At 35.3% G+C, this 21,992-nt stretch overlaps 2 protein-coding genes across 3 annotated transcripts in view; both read right to left on the bottom strand.

The window, feature by feature from the left end:
• The window catches only part of LOC116171219, a 91,607-nt gene extending 81,918 nt beyond the window's left edge, over positions 1-9,689 (bottom strand). Inside the window, exon 1 of one of the 2 annotated variants that reach the window (XM_031487942.1) lies at positions 9,523-9,689. The gene's annotated coding sequence lies outside the window, so the exon portion shown is untranslated. Of the gene's footprint in view, positions 1-9,032; positions 9,150-9,522 lie in introns of those variants that run through there. The other variant, XM_031487943.1, reaches the window with a different exon arrangement.
• A 10,441-nt stretch (positions 9,690-20,130) lies between these two features.
• LOC116171555 (dTTP/UTP pyrophosphatase) lies at positions 20,131-21,203 on the bottom strand. Its single transcript, XM_031488463.1, has 4 exons — positions 21,013-21,203; positions 20,588-20,826; positions 20,388-20,540; positions 20,131-20,338 (listed from the first exon to the last, which is right to left on the bottom strand). Exons 1-4 carry the CDS (start codon positions 21,100-21,102, stop codon positions 20,203-20,205), a joined length of 618 nt encoding a protein of 205 aa, XP_031344323.1. The 5' UTR covers positions 21,103-21,203; the 3' UTR covers positions 20,131-20,202.
• Positions 21,204-21,992: the final 789 nt, after the last annotated feature.

Genomic DNA, 21,992 nt, shown 5'->3' with positions numbered 1-21,992 from the left:
AAAATCTTACCCTAAATACACAGTAAAGAAAGAAACTACCAAATGGTTCTAAAATCATAGAATTGAGATATTAAAAGTAATTGAAAAATGGCGTGTCAACTAATCTTTTCCAGATGTCGCTTTTTTGGACACATCAAAGTCAATAGAACTATAAACTTTTATGGACGTTTCAGAAACTCGCCTTCCCCTGCGTATAAATCTTCACAACTGTAAATTTTATACGATGTGCAATGGACCATCTCAATGATTTGCCTTTGCTTCTTCAACCGATTTGATTTAAAGCGCTCGAACTCCTTTTTTTCGGTAATTAGAACACACGCAACGGCGAGCATTGGACGGCATCGGCATATAATTGAAATGTTGACATATGAAGTTACCATCCAGGTTTACGTGTGACGTATAATATTCTTTGAAATTTCGCCTTCGTAGTAATTGCCACATTTTATTCAAATGAATTCCGTCGCGAACAGGTACCTTATTCGGTAATTCCACAAAACGATTGCACCATGAAAAATACCTATGGTCTGACGTGGAAACGTACGTTCCTGTAACAATTATTACAGTAGTTTCTGTATAATCGGTGTGAAAATATCATTTTACAGATCCAGAGGAATGCGATCTCTTTGCGGTGTTGACCCGTTGTTTTTACCTTGCCTTTAGGCACAGGAAGCTACGCCGCCACTCAGGTTATTCTACTTAATTAATACTAGCTATTATAGATTGAATTCTAAAGCGATTTACAATATTGCTGGACCGCACGCTGTCGTCTAAAACTCCGAAATTAGAATTAAGACAATGTGGTTTACCTTTTCGTCTGTGCATCGTAGCGGTCAGCGTACTTTTCTTCATGGTCCGAAGGACGTTGTGCTCGACGGATTTTTATTGTACTACCTTTCCTTAAGACTTGTCACTTTTAATCTCGACGATTGGACTATACTGCAAATACTTTAGAAGGTCTTTGTACGCCAATATCTGAATTTGTTTTTCGAGTAGACTGAACGGTTCCTAGCGGTAGAAACTGCCTCATCACGTCTTCCTAAATTGAATTTTTTACACGGACATTGTTTGCCTTTGTTACGTAATTGCCGCGTATTTCAATTTAGAATTATTTTGGCGTGAATAGATCTGGGAATTTCACATATTATATTGAATCATACTCGACATATGTTCACATGTTCTGAATGCGCAGTTGACTCCTTTTGTCGAAAAGAATTTTTATTCTGCTGTCCCTATGGAATTTAGCCATACCATTTGTAGGTTATTAAACGGTTTGGCTGTACACATGGTCAAAATGTAGGAATCAGACGGATCAAACGTTAAATAAGTTGCTTCTGCTCCTTTATGTTTTATGTTGATTATTGTACTTTTTCTTTATTTCTGTAGTTTCGTGTACTACAAACAGCTAAAATGAAGATATTTCAATATTTTAATAAACACGTTAGCAATTGTTCGATTAATTGCACAATACGATACATCATAAGATTCCATTCATAACAAGGGCTTATTAGTTATTACGCATACTAGAAAACAACCACTATCTCGTGGACTGCACGTTTCGTTCCAATTTCCCTTATCTACATTTTTTACACACAATTCACTCCTGGAAATTGTTTGCAGATAATATTTATACCTCGATTTATACACACCTTATAGCTACACAAAATTTGAATTTATGCCATTACTGAATAGAAATAAAACTAAAAAAATAACCACATTTCTTTATATGTATCCACTTATAATAATTAAATGCATACAAATCTGTTCCATGTAATTAATTTCCACAGATCGGATCCTTTAAGGATATTACGTCAAATAAACATCTGCTGCAATATCATCACGGACCAATACTTTTGAAATAAAAGTAACTTGCAGATATAGCTGGAGTTTGTCTTTTCCTTAGGGTACCAACGGTACGCCCCCTCCTCGAAAAAGGCTCCCTCCAAGAAAAATTGAAAACTGGATCGCTTAAGACGAAAGGCGATATAATGAATTATTTATGTGTACAAAGTTAAGGCATAAGTAAATACTCTTATGAATAAGAAACTTAGCATTCCACAGTATGCGCATGTGCACACCTGATTTTAATATGCGATAAGTTTGTGGTTAAAATTTCCAAAAAAATATATCTCGATCAATACGACAGACGCAAATTATTCGTCAAAATCCTTCTTGGTTGAAGTGCCGTAGCTATAAGCTACCGAATGCAAAAAGAATGAACTAAACATCTTGGAAACTGTAGAAGTAGTTAAGGCCTCGGACAGGGTGAGACAGTGGCCAAAATAGTGCTTCCCAACATGAATTGGAAAATGCGCTAAAAAAACAACCTTTTTTCCTCAAAGTGCAAAATTCTAACACGAGAATCAGAAAAGTTGGCACCTCTAGTCACCCGCCAAATTAAAATTAAAAATACTTTAAATGTCATATAGGTACAAAACGCCAATTATACGCCGGTTATGCACACTTTTGCACTCTTATAAAAAATATAAAAAATTAGGTTGACCCGACAAACTTCACTGAGTCGCAAGTTTTCCATATATAATGTTTTTTCTTATGCACAAATTAAGCGCTAATTCTGCGCCTTTTTACGCCGTTAGAATGAAAGTTTGCGCACTAATAGAATAGAATTCCAAAAACTATTACCACCGCCAACTTCACATAGTCGCGACCTTTTTCACAAAAATTTTCCTGTGTAAAAATCCAGGTAAAAATTAAGCGCTAATTATGCACCGTTAGAACGAAATTTGGCGTCCTAATGAACAATGAGTTATTTCAGTTATTTCAACAACTATTATACCGAGACCGACCAACTTTACAGCTCCTGGAACTTTTTCTTATGCACAAATTATAAGTGCTAAATATGCGCCTTTTAGCGGTGTTACAATGGAATGTTGCGCCCTAATACGAAGTTAATTATCTCTAAAAAAAAATTATCCTTGACTTCACGTAGGCCCGTCGGCGCGACCTTTTTAATATGGATAATGGTTTTGCGATTAGCAAATTGTATTCCAACGGCGCAAAATCAGCGCTTAATTACAGTATAAGAAAAAAAAATAATTTGTTCATTCATCGGTTCCGCCAGGCCAACATATTATTTGCAATGCCTTATGTTCTATAAGGGGCAAAATTTCATTTAAACGGCACAACATTGGCGCATAATTATACATTTGATTGAATCAATTTAACCTCAAATCGCCCGGTTATCTTCACACCTCTTGAAATGTATAACTCACGCCATTGAAAATCAAAATTTGGGCAAAACCGTGGAGAAAACAGTAATGGCTTCATATGTCAGTTTTCTCCACGGTTATCCCAACAAAATCAGCGTCGATGTTAGTTTATAAATTTGGATTGGGGGGGGGGGGAGTTTAACCACCGGGATATTGGCATCACTCTGTTGAAGATTACTTACTGATCGAGATTTGATAAGTCACTTCTCTCTATTATTAGCTTCTCCCAATCGTTCGATGGCTTCATGTCCATCGATTTAAAAGAGAATGGGTGGATCGATTACGTGAAATTTTGCAGATGGATTCTTTATCAAATTTGTAGATCGGAGTTCGTGAATTTGCAATGTAGGCAAAAAATAAGATAGGCCCTTTCAACATCACCATGAATTTTGAATCGATTCGACTCAACTTTCGGCATTGCGTATTATATGGCTAAAGCTATGCCCATATTGAATTTCATGCAATTCAGTTCATAATTAACGGAGATGTAAAAGCGATCGGACATTTCTAAACAAAGTTGTCGTTCACACGGACAGACAGACAAAGGAACAGACGGACAGACCAACAGACAGACGGCAATACAAAATTATAAACGATCTCTAGGATTGTTAATAAACGGCAAAAGTGTAAAATTATGGAACATGTAAAAAACGGTTTTTTGGTTTTTTTACAAACTTTTTTAGCAATAAACGCAGAAAAAATTCCTTCCTTGGTGCAAGCCTCGGCACCATAACGAACCAAATAGCGAAAAAAGCTCTTAAGATAAAGAACTAGTAGCGTCTCAATGAACGAGCGGACGGACGGACGGACAAAGTGGCCACAATAGCGCATTTTTATTTTTATTTTTGTGGAAATGCGCTAAAAAGGAGTGTGGGAAGAGGTTATTCCTCGGGTTACCTATTCGCAAAGGAAAGCGGTCATGGGTCTCGAGTATAATTACACTCCAAATTCGATGAGAAAGGAGCGCCGAAGGTGGCTGTCGACAAATGCAAATCATAGGATCTTGATGACTGATGAAACACACTACTAAGCGTGTTTTTCAACGTGTTCGACGAAAAAGAACATTTTTCTATGCTTCGATCATTTAGACTCCTGATACGTGCAAAAGTGGACCTCACAGACAGTGCAACTCATCATTTTACTTATGTAGCATCTTATCTGGCATAGGTATTTTTGGATATTTATTGAATGACACATTATGGTGTCGCGCATGGTCATTTAACGCTATGATTATTATCTGTGTAATAAATCTGAAAAAAGCGAAACATGCGAAGTATTACTAACTCTCTCTATGGAAGTGGTTTTTTTGCGCGTTATTGTGTTGTTTACAATAGAAATTAATCTGTACCTTGTTGTGGTCACCGATAGCAACAAGCGTCAAGGTAACATTGTGGCCGTCAAATCCATCTGGCATGTATAAATTGGCCGGCGAAGTATTCGCCAAAAAAATAAAAGATGGTTGTCGATGCCCTAATATCAAGATGCCATTAAATTAAAATATACTTCTCCAATTTTGGTCATTTAAATCCACTTTTTTTTAAAAAAAAAAGTAACTGTAGCTACCGCCTTCCAGTGCATGTATATCTGCATAGAGAAGAATTTTTTGCAGGCGACCCACTTATAGAATCTTGCAATAAATGTATTTTTGTATTTTTATTGCTAAACGTAGGAGAAAAAATCGATTAAATTAAACTGCAGCCTCCAGAAGTTCCAATTCAATGTTTGGTTGTAGTATAATGAAATAAAATAATTTCGAAATCGGACGCTTTGTTTTCGTATGGTTCCCATGTCAAGAAAATTTACTGGGCTATTTCGCCTTCGTGGGCGAACTGGAAGTTTCACAAAAACTAAAATTTTAATCTACCGCCAAATATTGAAATAAAGTCCTTGAGCGATCTAGATTTAAACTATTTGACTAATTGCGAGTTTAATGGACAATAAATTGCACAATACGATTCATCATTTTGACAACGAAATTATGAAAGTGATAATGAAAGTTGGGCACGGTCTGTAGAATCTGCATAACTTATTCGATTAATCATACGCCTCATAATTTCACCTTTATGAGTTAATAGGTAATTATACTAATCACGGTATAATTACAAAATAATGTTGGCAAAGTCTCAAAGCATTAGATACACTATTCAAATCGAGATGCTAATTGATCCTGCCCATTTTGGCTAACGAAGTGCGACCATTATCTGCACGTCGTCTATCCTTTCACTCTATAAATTTGCGAAGATACCGTTAATTATATCTAGTTATAGCCTACGTGTAAAATTCAAGTGTTCAAATAGATGTGTAAAAAATTCGGTTCAGCCATTCGCGTGATGAGTGAGGCGAGAAGATTTTTAAACTTCTGATTTAAGGATTATAACATAAATTTATGTCATTTACGAAAATTGCCCCCAACCATTATTGAGAAAAGTAGCGATTTTTTTAAATTAAAAAATAGGATTTCTTATTTAAGTCTAATAATTGGTTCTATTAAAAATTAATATGCGAGTTAATATATGTTCGCAAATACAACATTCAATTATAAACATAGAAAGAAGCAAATAACAGTTCGAATCCGGATAGGTTGTTATTTACATCTTGAAAGAACCCCACATGGCAAATTTCGTCAGGATCAAATTTTCGAATTTTTTTTTTATAAAATCAGAAAGAGTAAGGGCAAATTTTTCTATGTTTTGAGGTTTGTGGGGGTGAATCTATGGACCTAGTTTTCAAATGAAAAAATTTCAAACCTTTTGTTCATTTTGAACAAAAAAGTTTTGACCCCCTCTACGATCTCAGATTTTGGTTCTGATGCTGACCTGAACGTTACTGTTTTGAAGAGCTATCAAAAGAATTTTTTTGAAGGTAGGTACTTATCTATTATTGTTGAACGGCCTACCGATTTCAAAATAAGTATAGGGGGCCAGACAAAAAAATTATCGGGCCTATTTTTATTTATTGGAAGACTGTATATTTTAATTAAAAAGGTACCATATCAAATTCTCTTTTCAAAAATATAATACTAAAAATTTTTTAAAAATTACTATTGATTGTAACAAATTGATATCTTTTTTAATTTTTTACATTGATTCACATTTGAACATTTTCTTTTTAAATTTGATTAAACCCTTTTTTTAAATTTTTTTGAATATCATCCCCGTTGTGTTATAATTTTGAAAAACATGCTATCTTAACAACACCAAGTTTGAAAATAACTTTCCACTATGCGATATGCTTATCTTTACTTGAAACATGTGTGGTTAAAATTTCAACAAAATATCTGCATAAATAAGAAAGATTTTGCGCAGCGGGCGCATGCGTGAATTATTCGTCAAGCTTTTCTTAAGCTAGCATTACACTTGTCAATTTATTCATGAATTAATTCACGAATTTATTGTCGTCAATTTCTTCACGACAGGGTTTGGTTTTTACATCTGTGAATAAATTGGTGAAGTTTTTGACAAATCTGTCATTGGAGCAGTGGTGCCATCCCAATCAAAAAAATAGGTTACAGTTGTAAAATGTTTTGTAATCATTTTTGCTTACCTTTCCACAACTACTCTTCTCGTTTTTATTAGACATTTTTTCGGGTAAAATGTAAACATAAACATATAGTCATAACCTCACTCTCTCTGATATAAACAAAAATTTTTTGGTTGGTAGCACTGAACTTCACGGTAAAATTGGCGAAAAATAGAACATGTTTTAATTTCGTGAAGAAATTCACGAAGTTCTTCGTGAATTTATTGGACGTCAAAGTTGGTGTATTACATTATACAATTTCTTCATGAAGTAACTTCATGAATTAATTCATGAAGAAATTGACAAGTGTAATGCTAGCTTTAGTTGGGGTATAGCTATACTATAAGCTACCGAATGCAGAAAAAGAGAACGAACTAAATATCTTGAAAACTGTAGTTAAGGTCTCGGCTGACGGACGAAGAAAGTGGCCATAATAGCGCCTTGGAATGTAAATTTCTTAAACAAGTTGGAAAGTACTCGATGTGTCGAGTTACTTAAGCGCTTTTTTGTGTGACGAATCGATGTTTTATTTGTGCTGAAATGTAGTCGCATCTTGTGTTCTTCTGGGATGGTACGATCAAAATTTGAATCCGAAGGAAAATCAAAATATAGTCAATTTCAGTATTTCAGTGTGTAAAGCGATGGGGTATACAAGAGGGAATTGTTTTTTAAATATTGATTTATGAAAAAAAATTATTCTTCATGATATTTTTTGCTTGCTTTGAAAGTACCAATAACGTTTCGATAATCTAAAATTTATTTATAGAAATCTGGAAAAAAATAAAATTAATTTTTTTATTGAAAGTTATCATTCTACATTATAATTAAGGTAGACTATTGCTATCAAACCACAAACAATCGAAACGTTATTGGTACTTTCAAAGCAAGCAAAACATATTATGAAGAATACATTTTTTTCATAAATCAATATTTAAAAAATAAATTCCCTCTTGTATACCCCATCGCTTTACACACTGTACATATTTTCTTAGTTGAATTAGAGACACAGAAAAATTGATATTTCAGAAGTACTTGCTGAATAATCTGCCCTTTTCAAAATAAGTATACGATTTCTGCTAAAAAAAGCGAGTAAAAAAGGTTACCGGACCTAACCTCATTTGTTAAATAGATTATCCTGTATATTTTAATATAAAAAAATAGCACACTAACACATCGATATTAAAAAATACTTGAAAAATACAAGTGCTTCAAAAAAATTCAAAAATTTGAAAGTCATTATAAAGAAACTCTTGTAATGAACATTTTTCTGTATATCTTTTCACTAAGAAAATATAGGGTCGATTTGAAATTGACAACTCAAATAACACTTTACCTAGCTAGCTCAACTTTACACAAATTAAACCCTAATCTTCCCATAAACTTTATTCTTTAACTAAAGAAAAATCTTAATCTCAGGGTCCAACGGACGCTGGAAAAATCTCAACGATCAAAACTTCAGAACATCGGCCGACCACCGGGAAAATACCGAATACCGAAGATGTCTCGTTGCTCACGAGGTTTCTGAAAACAGAGTTCTGCAGGATAAAGTGGACCTTTGCGCCCTTATATATATTGTATAGGTACGAGGAGTATATTTTTTATATGAATTTTTATATGTATTTGTCTTCTTTCGCCAATTTAATAAAGGCATTATTATTATTATTATATGTACATACTTTTAAACGATAAATGAGACATTGATGTATCCCTATCCGAGGATGTATCGATAACTTTTTCTTCAATTTTCCGAGTTCTCAAGAGAAAAGGTTGCGGATGTACAGTTAACATATTATGCCACTTTTTATGTCGTGCATAGATACCAAATTTCGCTTTGGAATATTTTGGGCACCCTTTCTCAAAGGTGCGGGGGTATAAATTTCTTGGGAAAACCTGAGGGAGAACCATTGCAAAATCAAAAACGGCAACTCAAAAACCTAACAAAAATCCTTCTGTATCAACGTTGCTGTAAAAAATTAGAGAAGGGTAAATTTTGGACCTCTCAAACGAAACAGTTCGCACCTTCAGTTTATTTGAAAAATACCATCCCATCACTCCCGAAAAGTTCTCCATTTTACAAAACACTGGTAATATAAAGTGGTAACGCACATTTCGCGCCAGTATTTCAATGCCTTTGTTTATGTATAACTAAAGTTCTGAATAATTTGACTGGCAAGGCAATATACAAAGTAGCTAATCGTTCAAGTTCACAAAAGAAGTGGAAACAACAATAGGCCAATTATTCTTATCGGTATCGGTAGTGTAGTTAAAAAGAAAAGTGGTTTATACCTTTGCATTGGAGGTCGATTATTCATAACAAAACATGATTCACTATTACCCATGTGCTAAAAATACGGAATGAGAAAGAAGCTATTTCGTCGAAGAACCCAACTATCAACTAAAACTGAAAATGTTAACAAGAAATTTAGCCATATTTGCAGCACATGTTCACGGTAATAAACCTTCGTTTGTTTACATCAGTTCAGTTCAGACAGGCCAAATGACTGCTAGTGCGAAGATTGAAGACAAATATTTACTACTTCGCGTATTATACAAACATTTGTAGAGGCGCTAACAAGAAGAGATCGAAAAAGAGCGCGCGGCAGTTTTCCGGATGTTAAGTGAATAGTACAAACAATGCGCATAAGGTAATGACGGGTAATTTAATTGCAAATTCATGGTAGTTTCAAAGCACACGTCGTACAACTAGAATTATTTATGTACTATAAAAAATTGCTAAATTGGCAATTAATGGAAAGTAATTAAAATGCAACCTTACCTTGACATCAAAAATGATAATCCTTTTATATGTTCGAGTTGTAAATAACGACCACAATAAAGATTAAATGAATTCGAGAAGTTTGTAAACAAATACGCGTCGGATTACGCTCCGAACAAGCAACATACAACTCTATCAGCAGTAAACGAGCGACTGACTGGCTGACTGAACTGAAGTGAAGCTGGCCTGCCCTGCCTGAAAGCGTGCATCCGCCGCCTGCAGTAGTAAAGTGAAGGTACGGGAAACAAGAAATGGGGTAAAAAGTGAACATTTCGCACAGGAGATGAGATTTGGATTGTTCAACAATAAACAAAAAGGACCACCAACCTGAAAAACTCAAAAGAATTCACCTGAAAAACTAAAAGGAATTCACCATAAATGTTGGTGCAAAATTAAATTGAAAAAAATACAAGATTTTGAACAGTAGTAACTAGAATACTAAAAATATAACTCATTCAAAGGTACACCTTTGTTTATTCCATCCAAAAGATGACAAACAGAGCGGTTTCGACTTTCGAGATCACTCATCTTATCTAAAAGATGTGCGACTTCATTTCTCAAAGCTTCTTCGATTTGAGAATATCCTATTGGACCGGGAGATGGTGACATAATTTTCTTAGGAGGCCTTGAAATAAATGCGTTAGTAGATGTTATTTTGCTAGCATTTAAGACTTACACATGAAGAAAATAACTGGTTCAACATGACGGAGCGCCGGCTCATTCTATCTATGATGCTTATAATATGTCTTTGACAGTTTGACTAAAATTTTTGAAGACAGGAGCCAGAAGGTCCGTGGCGTTGGCCTCCTAGAACTTCAGATGTAACACCATTGGGCTTTTTTGTGTGGGCTCATAGAAAGACAAAGTTTACTTCACATCACGCCAGTTGCTTTTCGTGAAAACTGGAAGTTAGACTGGGAAGAGCTTTTAATGAAATGGATGTAGTTAGACATTAGAGAGGCGACTACTAACGGAATTAATCGGAGGATCCTATTACATATGTAGATATTTAAAAAAAAAGTGACCACGTAGAACAAAACCTCAATTGATGTTGGTTTTTTTATTTTGTAGCGAGTTTATAATTTTGCGGTGTCTGTTTGTCTGTCCGTCCGTCCGTTAGCACGATAACTCGTAAACGAATGGACCGATTACGATGAAATTTTGCAGGTGGATTCTTTATCAAATTTGTAGATCGGAGTTCGTGAATTGGCAATGTAGACCAAAAAATAATGTAGGCACTTTTGACATTTCCGTTAGTTATGAACCGAATTGCATGATATTCAATATGCGCATCACCTTTTTAAGGTTTGAAGTTAATAAAGTTGTCCATTAGTTTTAAAACACCCTGTGCGAGGGCGATCAAAATTTAAATCATTGTCACCTAGAATCAAGCCAGTACTGTCGATTTTTCAATTTTCAAAAACCTTGAATAACTTGAAAACCTGTGATGCTGGGTATAGGGAAAGTGGTATCAAACGCCGTAGATTATTATCATCTGTTTGATGTAATAAAACATAGGGTGTTCTATTTAAAATAGGAAAGTTGCTATCGACATCCGGTAGAACCGGAAGTAAAACGATCACGATAATATTTTCATTCGATAGATCATGAAAAACTATGTTGGTATACAAATGTTCAGATTTAAATTATTAATGGAACTTTTAGGTAACGTGAAACAGCCTGTATACTATACTGGAATTTTTGAAAGTGGAATGACCATTATGTTTATAATAGAATTAGACCCCTCTTCCCCTTTCCAGAGTTCGAGATCGTTAGAAGCCGTAGATGGGAGTGACAGGAGTGTGTTAGTCCCATTCGAAGCGGGGCCCGCCCAATCTCGCACACATTTCATGTAGTTATATATATATATATATATACATAGATATTTGTACTGTTGGAGATGCTTATCACAAAACAGAAACTACTCTGCCATGCAAAGTTTGGGAAGCTTTCCAGCGCCATCTCGCAATAGGGTCTTCCTGAAAAAAAATATTGTAACTTTTTTGTGTCTTACTGTAAAGTTTATAACCTGTAATTAAACATCTCATACACAAAACTGTTTTTCCTTATTGCAGCATGTCAATAAACAACATATTATAATATCGTAAAACTTTCAAATTTTGTCATGCAACCGACGACATGCCGATATTGGCCGAGCGTCGCTTACGTCACTACGCAAGTTGCCGATCGGGAGTTATATTAGTGCATGACACTGATAGGAGTTCGATTCGACTTATTATGGCAATCTGCCATAAACCGAGTTCTGACTGGTTCGTAAAGGGGCAGTTAGATAGTCTGCCAAAGGTTGAAGTGTTAATGGTCGCCGCCTTTTTCTCGAAAAGTGAGTTTTTCCATGCCACTCGTTTGAATGGAGTCAAAGCCCAGAAGCAAATCTGTTATGGTTCATAGGAAGTATAACATCAAGTTATGTGTGTATAGTGCAAGGTATAGTGTAGGTACCTAATACAGTATGCACCTTACGGATTTCAACGAGAAAATTAGGGTGTGAGGAAGTGAAAATAGAGAAAAATGTGTGCGCTGTAAGGGCACAGATATGCCCAGAACAGAGTTCGAAGTAAATCATATTCTGAATTACAATTACAATATTATATATCTATGGATTTTCGTCGATAACTGACTGAAAGTAAATCGACATTATGCACTTTAATTAATTAGAATCGTCTTCACAACAATACAAATGGGATGTCAAATTCGCGGTATCACGTCGAACTTTTTTCGTATATTTCCTGTTGGGACGTTTATACAGGGTGACAATTTGAAAACTTACCACCCCTCATATCTTAGTAAATAAACGAGATATTTAAAAAAATCAAAATCCGTTTCGGTAATTCGGAGGGGGAATCACAATGACATAGTTGGCGGCGCACCCCCTCCAACCCCCTGCGCCCCAGCCACCCCAACTTTTAAATCTTAAATAGTGACCCCCCATGTGTGATACGTCGTTGGAAAGCTCTGAAAAAATGCTTTCCAGCCATACCAAATAGCATTACATTTAGGTTAGTAATTATCGTGCAAATCAAAAAATAAACATGGAAAATCGTATTTAACTTGAACTTCCAAAGCCGACTTGACAGCAACTCATTTTTGATCGCCAGTTATAATCTATTCTCAAACTCTTGTCGAACCTTTTCAAATGTTGGTTTTGCAATATTTCGACATTCTTGAATTATTCTCTGTCTTAGTTCGTCTATGTTCGCCGGTTGCGTTTTAAATACGACAGATTTCAAATGTATCATATTAGTTTATTTTTTGATTTGCACGATAATTACTAACCTAAATGTAATGCTATTTGGTATGGTTGGAAAGCATTTTTTCAGAGCTTTCCAAAGACGTATCCACACATGGGGGGTCACTATTTAAGATTTAATAAGTTTGGGGTGACTGGGGCGCAGGGGGTTGGAGGGGGTGCGTCGCCAACTATGTCATTGTGATTCCCTCGCAAATTACCGAAACGGATTTTGATTTTTTTTAAATATCTCGTTTATTTACTAAGATATGGGGGGTGGTAAGTTTAATAATGTCACCCTTATACAATTTATTAGGTTCGCGATGACTTCTGCTATCACACTCAGGTACAAATGCAATAATTATTCGACGCTTTTTTCCGTCAAAACGACGTTTTCTTTCTCTGAATCGATTGTAAGCAATGCTACGGCTGAGCGCCAACGCGCGTAGTGACGTCACTGCAATGTGGCGGTCATTCGAAACTTTTCAAACGCCGTTCATTTTAAAATCGTGTTTGCTAATCACAACGATTTCTCTTGACAAAAAAATGAGTACCACTAATTTTTTTAATGTGCTTGGAGTTCATTTTCAAGGTTTTTGAAAAAACGCGGAAAACCCCATTGATGTGAAACTATTAGTAGTGGGAAATTTAAAACTCTGCGGGTATAAAATAAAATATATAGGTACTGATAAACTCAAAATGCTCCTCTCATTCATTCGAATCGAATTTTATGGTAGGTACAGACAATGCAATTTTATCAATAGGTATGTGAATTGTAAACGATGGACGAATAATTAGTTAAGTACTTGTGTACAACCGTACAACGTTTCAGAGCGTTATTCCAGGTATTATTATTGAACGGGGTGGAATGAATGAGACTATGTCACAATCGTGCATTGTTTGAGAAGTAAATGGGAATGAAATGTACCTATCTACCAACTTTATACTTACTCCATTGTTTAACAAAGTATTTAATTTTAAACAGTGCTCACATATTAACAGACTCATATTTAATTAAGGCTTAAGGTTATTGTTTATTACCTACCTACACTGTATGCAGTTATACAAAAGATCGGATTTAAACGAGTAATTTCCTTCCTCATAGATACCTACAGGCTAAAATTAGTTTACGTTAAATTCTCGTCTTATCATCGTGATTATTTATACATACCTTATTTTGATTAACCTATTCGGCTATCCCATGAATAGTACGAAAAATTCTAACCAAAAATCCCATCAACTGAATACCGAACTATAGTCGAGATCTTCACATATACATCATTTTTTGAATCAGCATTAGTTTTGCTTTTATTCGAGGTGCCTACGTACACAATTTCATTTAAATATCTTAACAAATAAAAAAATTGGAATTTCGCAAACACAAAATAAGTTGGGTTGCGCTTGCGCAATTTTTTTTATTCATCCATATAGTTGCCTGAGGTTTAAGGAATATTTACTAACACAAAAAACCGGACATTCATATGATCTTTGTAACAAGACTTATTTAAAAAAACTCTTTTCTGGAGGTTTGGGCAGTTTTTGGGCTGCAACTTTTTCACCCGTCAATCTACGTAGCCGAAAAAAAATAGGGACCGTTCTTATATCCTGAAGAACATGTGTATCAATTTTCAAAGCGATCGGATGTTTCTGCACAAAGTTATCGTGCACACGGATAGACAGACAGACGGACAGGCAGACAGACGAGGATCGTTAATAAGTAATGACCTTACCTACTATAAAGGAAGTGATTGATTTCTGACAAAGTACCAACCCAAACCCGCTGTATGTGTAAAGCACAAAATATCAGCCAAATGAACCCGCTATTTGTGATTCTGGCCGAAACTGTATGTAAAACGATATGATTTCAGGCGGTATTCCCAATCCTCTGCTAGGTACCTCAAAGTCTTTGAGATTAGAAGAAAAACACGATTATAGTTTTGAATCTTCAAAGAAGTCTTTTGCATGCTTCGGGTTCAAGGATCTCAGATCAGCAAAATTGTATTATCTAAATTGAAGAACGAAGAATCCGAAAGGTCCCAGGTATTCGAAAGGTCTGAGGATCGGAATATGTAATTTGAAAAAGGTAGATCTGAAGGTGAATAGGAATAATGTGAAAAATGTAAAGAATCGGAGGAATTCGAAGAAATGAAAGAATTTGAAGAGTTTTTAGAATCAAAAGAATTCGAAGCATCGGAAGAAAAGAAGGAGAATAATTCACAGCGCTCGAATAAATGAAAGAACGGGAAACAGATAAATCCGATGAAACGAATAGGAGTCGAAGATATGAATAGAGATGTGAATAATATTGGATAATCGAAAGATTCCGAAGGAATGAAGAATGTCAAAAATCGGAAAAATTTAGAGAATCGGAAGCATCCATAGAATCAAAAGAATCCTTGATGGACACGAAGAATGTGAAAAATCTTATAAATTTGAGAAGACTAATGAAGAATTTAAAAAGCGAAGAATTTTGAACAACGGAAAGACCGTAAAAACTTTTAAGAATCTGAAAAATCATATGAATCTAAACATCTAAATACTCTAAAAACCGGGAGAATTCAAGTATCATTACAAAAGGTTCTGATGCAACTAAAGAATTGGAAGAACCCGATTCACGAAACATTCAGAGAAACGAAAGAATCTGAAGAACGCCAGAAATCTGAGGAAGCGCAAAATTTAAAGAAACTAAAGAAAGCCTTACGCTATAAGTTCTTAGCTGTCTTTGCCACCTATATCCTTGAGGACCAATCTGGATATCTTGCGGACGACATCACATCCATGCCAAACTTTTGATCGCGTGATGGAATTAGAGAATTTTGTAGTCTTGTTGTCTTACTCTATTTGTATATATTAAGGTACATTTTCGTATGAATATACATAATCGGAATGGAGATCATTTTATGAACAACGTTTATATAAAGCAAAAAATACCATCAAACTCGGAAAGACTACAGAATTTGATACCTTAATGCAGTGGTACATGTGTCGGTACCATCTGTTGGACGATAGTATTTTATGAGGCAGACGCTTGGATATTGTGACGTAAATTAATCTAAAAAAATGACTATCTCTGAAACAGGATATGGGAGAATGCTTCTTATTTGACATATTTGTAATGCACTTTGCGTAATTGGCAGATGTGAATAAGTTCACTTTGTACATTACATAGGCGCATATTTACTCGCAAAGGGACCAAACGATTGAATGGTCTGGTCACTCATTATTGTAACCAAAATTGTATGAAAACCAGGTTGTGATTTTAAGTTTGCGCACTCAAATAAGATTATAGAATGGGTCACCCACAATTTCGGTAAAGATATTCATGAAACCCTATTTAAGAGAAAGTAAATGTTTGATTCCGTTCGCACTTCCCACTATAAATAATTAAACAAAATCCATTATTTTACTATAATTGTCATGTAAAAGTACCACTTCTACTTTTCTCATTATTATCCTAAGGTATATATCGTAACTAAACCCAATTCCCACAAAAGAAGATAAACATATATTGTTTCATAGCGCAACTAAACTACAAATAAAAATATGAAAGTCAACTGAAGGCAAACCTTTGAAATAAATTTAACTTCCCCCTATTTCCCACAACTTTCGAATGTCCAATTTGCTTATGTGAAAAAAGTGTTATATTTAATAAACTGTAACAATTTATTTGACTTAATAAATGCCCTGAAAGTTCATTGTTGTGGTACGGTAAATTCCCAACTACTGTTGATACAATAATTACATTCTAAGTGCAATTACCATTCCTAAATGTCAAAACGTTACTTAGAAATTGCACCTGTAATATTTTTACTCATAGTCATAGGTACTTAGCATATTATATATCCGAAATTTTGTTTACTTGTGAATTAAGTTCTCCGTGATTTTAGTTTAGACTGTAAATGCATTTTCTATACTTACCAGTACCACTAAATTGGAAACTTAAAAATGTAAATCTTTCTTCACTTGCATATCGCGATGTTAGAGAAGATCTGCTCCATCGAGCAGTTCACGGACGGACTTTGCTGGTCACGTGTGCACTTCCCGAGGTTTAATCCCTTTTAGATGGCGAAGGATAAACCTTTAACCTCTTGCGCACATCTCCACAGTAATTCAGGAGTTTATTTCCTAAACTGAAGAGGGTAAGCCTGTCCAGCAGCCAGCAGAGCTTCCTGTGTAGGTTATGTTTCTTTTAATAAAGCATATTCCCGACATGCTAATTCCTCATCCAGTGTACATACCTAGGTAGGTATTTTAAACCCATTTGGCAAAAGTTAGTGAGATCGACCTAGCCTCATCCCTCTTATACTGCCTGCAGGTTTGGGTACGTTGATGGTCTGCGTCCGATATAGGGTGTTGCATTTAAAAACGAACAGTTAAGGTCAATTTCGGCTAAACCGGAAGTAGGAAACAGAAGACGGATCCATGTAGGTCTTTAATATGTACCTACCTATTTGAAGTTAGCGTCCAACGTACGTTTATTGCGCTCGTCTGATGCTAGACGGAGACTTGGGGTAGTACTTTGAACGCTAATTAAAGGCCTCGTGGATGTTTCGCGAAAAAATACATTGGCGTTTCCCTAAGCCGGCTATACAGACAAACGTACATTCCTACACATCCTTCGGTCCTCAGGAACAATATCTCCCTAAAATATCTCTCGAAGGTGTATGTGTATTCATGCTTGAATTTTTGTACGCGCGTACATAGGTATCTCAAGGAATGTACGTGTCTGTAGCCGGCTCTATGGTGCGATCTACCTGGGACACACTGTATACTTTGAATTATATGGCTGAAACCGGAAAAAATAAAATTTGGAAAAGACAAATTCATCCACTATTTGCAAAAAATCCCAAATAAAAGATGGATCAATCGCTACATTACAAAAATAATTTCTTTTTTGAGTATCTAAGAGATGGATTACATTGTTTCCATAGACGCTTCGCCACTATATGGGTACTTATTGGAGATGGATTAGTTTTAATTAAAAATAAAAACGACGTAATATTACACATGTAAATATTTACACATATCTGTGGTAATTGTAATATTACTGAAGAAAACTTAAAAATATAGTACGAAATAGTCGTGCCACCTTTACGTAAGTTACTGCACTAATGCTATGGCAAAAATTATATCATTTTACCAAACCTTTTATTTTACAACGCAAAAGGTAATCATGCAGGTAGGTTTATTAGAGCGCAGAAGTGATTACTTGAGAAGTTCGGCCGTTGCTTTTTGGTTTTAATGCCAAGAACATTAGTGTACATGGTGGTCCAAATTAGACACTTTCTTATGGAAACATGTAACACTCCTTATGTTAATAGATAGAAACAAGTATAAATTGTGTGTTTTTAAACCGAAATAGCTTTTGTTTTGACATCACCAATGCATATATTTCTTGTAGACGTCTCAATCACCCTTTGTGAGTATCCTCTTCCGACAATCCGTTCTTGAGGTATACGGTAATATATCCGATCACGATAAGAGGTAGAGGAGGAGAGCTATGGTTGGTAGAAATGAATTCCTTTCGTTGAGACCTTTCATTAAAGTACCATGAAGGATAAAACTAGTCCCCCCCCTCCACCCTAAAGTTTAACGTGGCACCACTAAACGCATGCGTATGCAAAATCTGAGAACAATTGGTTGTCGTATGTAAAAGTTATGCACGTTTTACTTCCAAAAACAGTATCTCAGGAAATAATTCGTGGGGGGGGGGGGCTGAAATTTGATGGCCGTCTGGCACACCTTCGAGGTATAGGCTACCTACTGCAAAAAATTCCAGGACTCTAGGACCATTCCCTTAGAAGTAGTTCGAAACGGCAGAAGTGGGTCCGGACGGACTGACAAAACGCAAACAATAGCACATTAGTCTTACTTCTTAAAAAATGTGCTAAAAAGTGCACCCAGGGGTCTGGAGCTCAATTTTAAATAGAAAATGCCCCATAACTTTTTTATTATTAAAGATAATTTATTTTGGCAAAATCTTTCTTAGAGCACTTTTTTATGTAGGTATAATCCATTGCGATACACAATTTTTATACAGGGTGTTTGGTTTTTTATATCTTTAAATTACAATTTTTCAAATGGACCACCCTATATATTTTGGATTAAAAAAATTTTTCTTATATTCGTAGTGTTTACATAAATAAAAACTTCATAAATAAAAAAGTTAGCATTGCACATGCGTTAATCCAATTGACACTGCGCATGTGTAAAACCAAAAAATATCGGTATGCACCAATGAATAAAGAATACCAGGAAGGTACTTGTATACACTTATGACTCATTTTTGGTGTGGTTTTTGCAGTGACATAAAATAATGGTTAGTTGTTGTGCGTGTGGTTGCTCCAAAACGGAAAAAAAATAAAAGTTTGGGAATTACATTTCATGTGTAAGTATTGATACCAATATTATTTTTATATAGTACATGTAAATTTACAAATTTTTTATCGGAATGTAGTTTGAGGTTAGTTAAACAAAAGTCATAGGCGGAGTAGACACATGGGGGTTTAGATTGTTTTCGTGTAAAATTCTTTACAATTGTATCCGTCTACAACTGTAAGGTAGGTACGCCACTGGAACAGGAAACTACTGTCCGCCATTTGCAAAAGCCATCGCGGTCGCACGTATATTGTTGATATTCTCCTTCCTTGTATTCTTTATTCATTGGTATGCACGGAATCCTTTCAAATTAGCCCTATATCGTCCAAATCGGTTCAGTGGTGTAGGAGTACGTGTATAATTGTATAACTTAGGTGTATGTTGTGTTGCCTATGGGTTGGAAACATTTAAATTGTCCGTAAGCATGAGTACTGAAGTACAATATGCCCATAAATAAAACACCTTATTTATGCTCTATTATGCCCTAAGTTATTGTATGATCTTTTCACCATGATTGTACCTGAAAGCTCGTTTTTACTTTCCCAGACATCCTTTCCGAGGGTATGGCCCAATTTCTAGGCAGATGTGGCACTGATTAGGGTTGTAGAAACTTAAGTGAAATTGTAAGAGACAGACTATGTCACACGACTCACATGGGTATCCTCTCCTGCCTTAAATCTAGGATGGGTAGTAGAAACAATAAGACTATAGACGTTGAGTGAAGATGGAAATTTTTCACTCGAAGGCTATAATAGGTCTACTCCTCATTGGTACTACATAGTGCTGACTGAAGGGCTATGTTTAAATGTTTTAATAACACTTTGTACATAAGATAGGCCAGCAATTTTCAAATTGGTTCAGCGGTTTAGAATTGTCTACAGCTACATAAGAACCCCCTTCATATTCAAGTTTTACAAGCAAGATTTGTAAGTAGTGGATCGAGTTGGTGTACTCAAAAATTAAGTAAATAAGAAAATACAATAAACATGCAACAGTCTTCAAATGAAGCTATAATTATAACAAAAGGCACCTTTAATATGGATTTCTGATTCAAGTTATCTATTAACAATTTCCTTTAATTTTTGTGTTAATTGGTATAATGGCAGCCCAATCACATTGTTAAAATCTCCTTCGATACGCTCTACAAATGTGCTCGCAATACCTTGGATACCGTAACCTCCAGCTTTACCCCTAGAACAAATTCAATAATAAACAAATCAACGTTACACTAGGTACATACATTGGTTCTCCCGTATCAACATAAGCGATAATTTCTTCCTTTGTCAATTTCCCCATGTAAACCGTGGTGACTGCTGTAAATTTCTCAATATTCTCTCTGTACTTTATAACAACCCCTGTATAAACCACATTGGGTATTCCCGCACTAGTTAATCTGTAAATTCCATTATGTAATTTAAGTAATGATGTTCCAATCGTTACTTTGTAATTGTTTCGATTGCCTCTTCTCGCGTTTGAGGTTTTCCGTACATTCTTCCGTCTAAAGTGACCATTGTGTCTACGCCGATTATTATGTCCGGTTTTCGTGTATCACCTTTCAGTCGTTCGTATACATCTGCTACCTTACCAAGAGCGGTTTCTTCGACAAATTCGGAAAACGTGTAATCCTCTGGACGTAGGTTTTCTTCGAAATTGGAAGAATGCACTTCAAATTGTAGTGACTAAAAATCACAATGCGAATGTTTACTTTATTCCGCATGTTTTTTGAGTTATCATTATCATAAACAATTGGAACCATGCTAATTACAAGGGGTGCTAGTGAAACATTTAGGTACATTTCAAAACTAAACAATTGAAGTAAAAAATGTAAAAACAAAAACAAACGAGGAACATTAACACCATCTTACCGTACTTTCCAGTATTAATTTTCTTTGTGGGGAACTGCTTGCTAGAATTACTCTCATCGTATTTAATTTGTCTAATAACGGTTTTAACATTGTAACAATGAGTTTATGCTTCTTCCGTTTATAAACGTACCATACAAAGTGAAATGTCCGTTCACTGTATTTGTATTTACTATTTAGTAAACAGAGATCTTTCATGTAATCAGCAGCGGTAAAGATACTTTGGTAGCGGTTAGGCTAAGCTTAGGACCAATCCGGTTAGTTTCTAAACTAGAATTTTTATATACAGGGTGTCCCTCCTAATTAACTCAAACGTGTCAGCACTTCAAGTTTCAAACATTGCACAAATATACAAAATGCCTCTGAATCCAGTTCCTTGTAACAGTTGAACATTAAACTGAATTCCCTTCTTTGATGTTAGAATATTAAAGCGTTGAATTTGTAACTACAGGGTGGGCCATTAGTGTGTGGATGGAAGATTGTGGGTTTATTAACGCACATATTTAAAATTCATTTTCTCGATACCTGATTTTATTTGTATAATTTTAGATGTGTGATGTTGTACCCCTACCGATAGGCAATACATCTTACTACTAAAGGAATTCTAAAATCCCGTTCTGCGCAGACGTAAATTTAGTACAGGAAGCTGGAGAGTGGCGTCGGCGGGAGCACTGGTGGTCCAGATTTTGATGGTGGAGTATCGGTTTTGTGTGCTTTGCATAGTTTAGTGTTTGATATATTTTTCCAAGCTATATCAAGGTAGTACTCGTTTTATTTAAGCTATTTTAAATTCGATGTTTAAATTTCATGCCTTATTTGGTTTCGTTTTGAACTTTATGCTTTAGATTTGACCTCTGCTGATTGTAGGCATGGCGTGGGCGGCTATTGTTTGAGTGTTGATGTGTTTTTTTCAGGTAGTGTTTTTTTTTAATTTAAAAATTTTATTTAAACGAAATATTTAAAATTGTGTAACAAAGAAGAAA

This window comes from Photinus pyralis, unplaced genomic scaffold (genome assembly GCF_008802855.1).
Source record: "Photinus pyralis isolate 1611_PpyrPB1 unplaced genomic scaffold, Ppyr1.3 Ppyr1.4_LG5, whole genome shotgun sequence".
Classification (NCBI taxonomy): Eukaryota; Metazoa; Arthropoda; class Insecta; order Coleoptera; family Lampyridae; genus Photinus; species Photinus pyralis.
This window is presented reverse-complemented; position numbering and strand designations above follow the sequence as displayed.

What these genes read in the sequence shown, in the direction of transcription:
- LOC116171555 (XM_031488463.1), bottom strand. Translation starts at nt 21,102, where the DNA reads ATGTTAAAACCGTTATTAGACAAATTAAATACGATGAGAGTAATTCTA. An exon ending in AATTAATACTGGAAAGTACG is followed by an intron (nt 20,827 to 21,012) that starts GTAAGATGGTGT and finishes TGTGATTTTTAG; the next exon opens with TCACTACAATTTGAAGTGCA. An exon ending in GTTGATACGGGAGAACCAAT is followed by an intron (nt 20,339 to 20,387) that starts GTATGTACCTAG and finishes AATTTGTTCTAG; the next exon opens with GGGTAAAGCTGGAGGTTACG.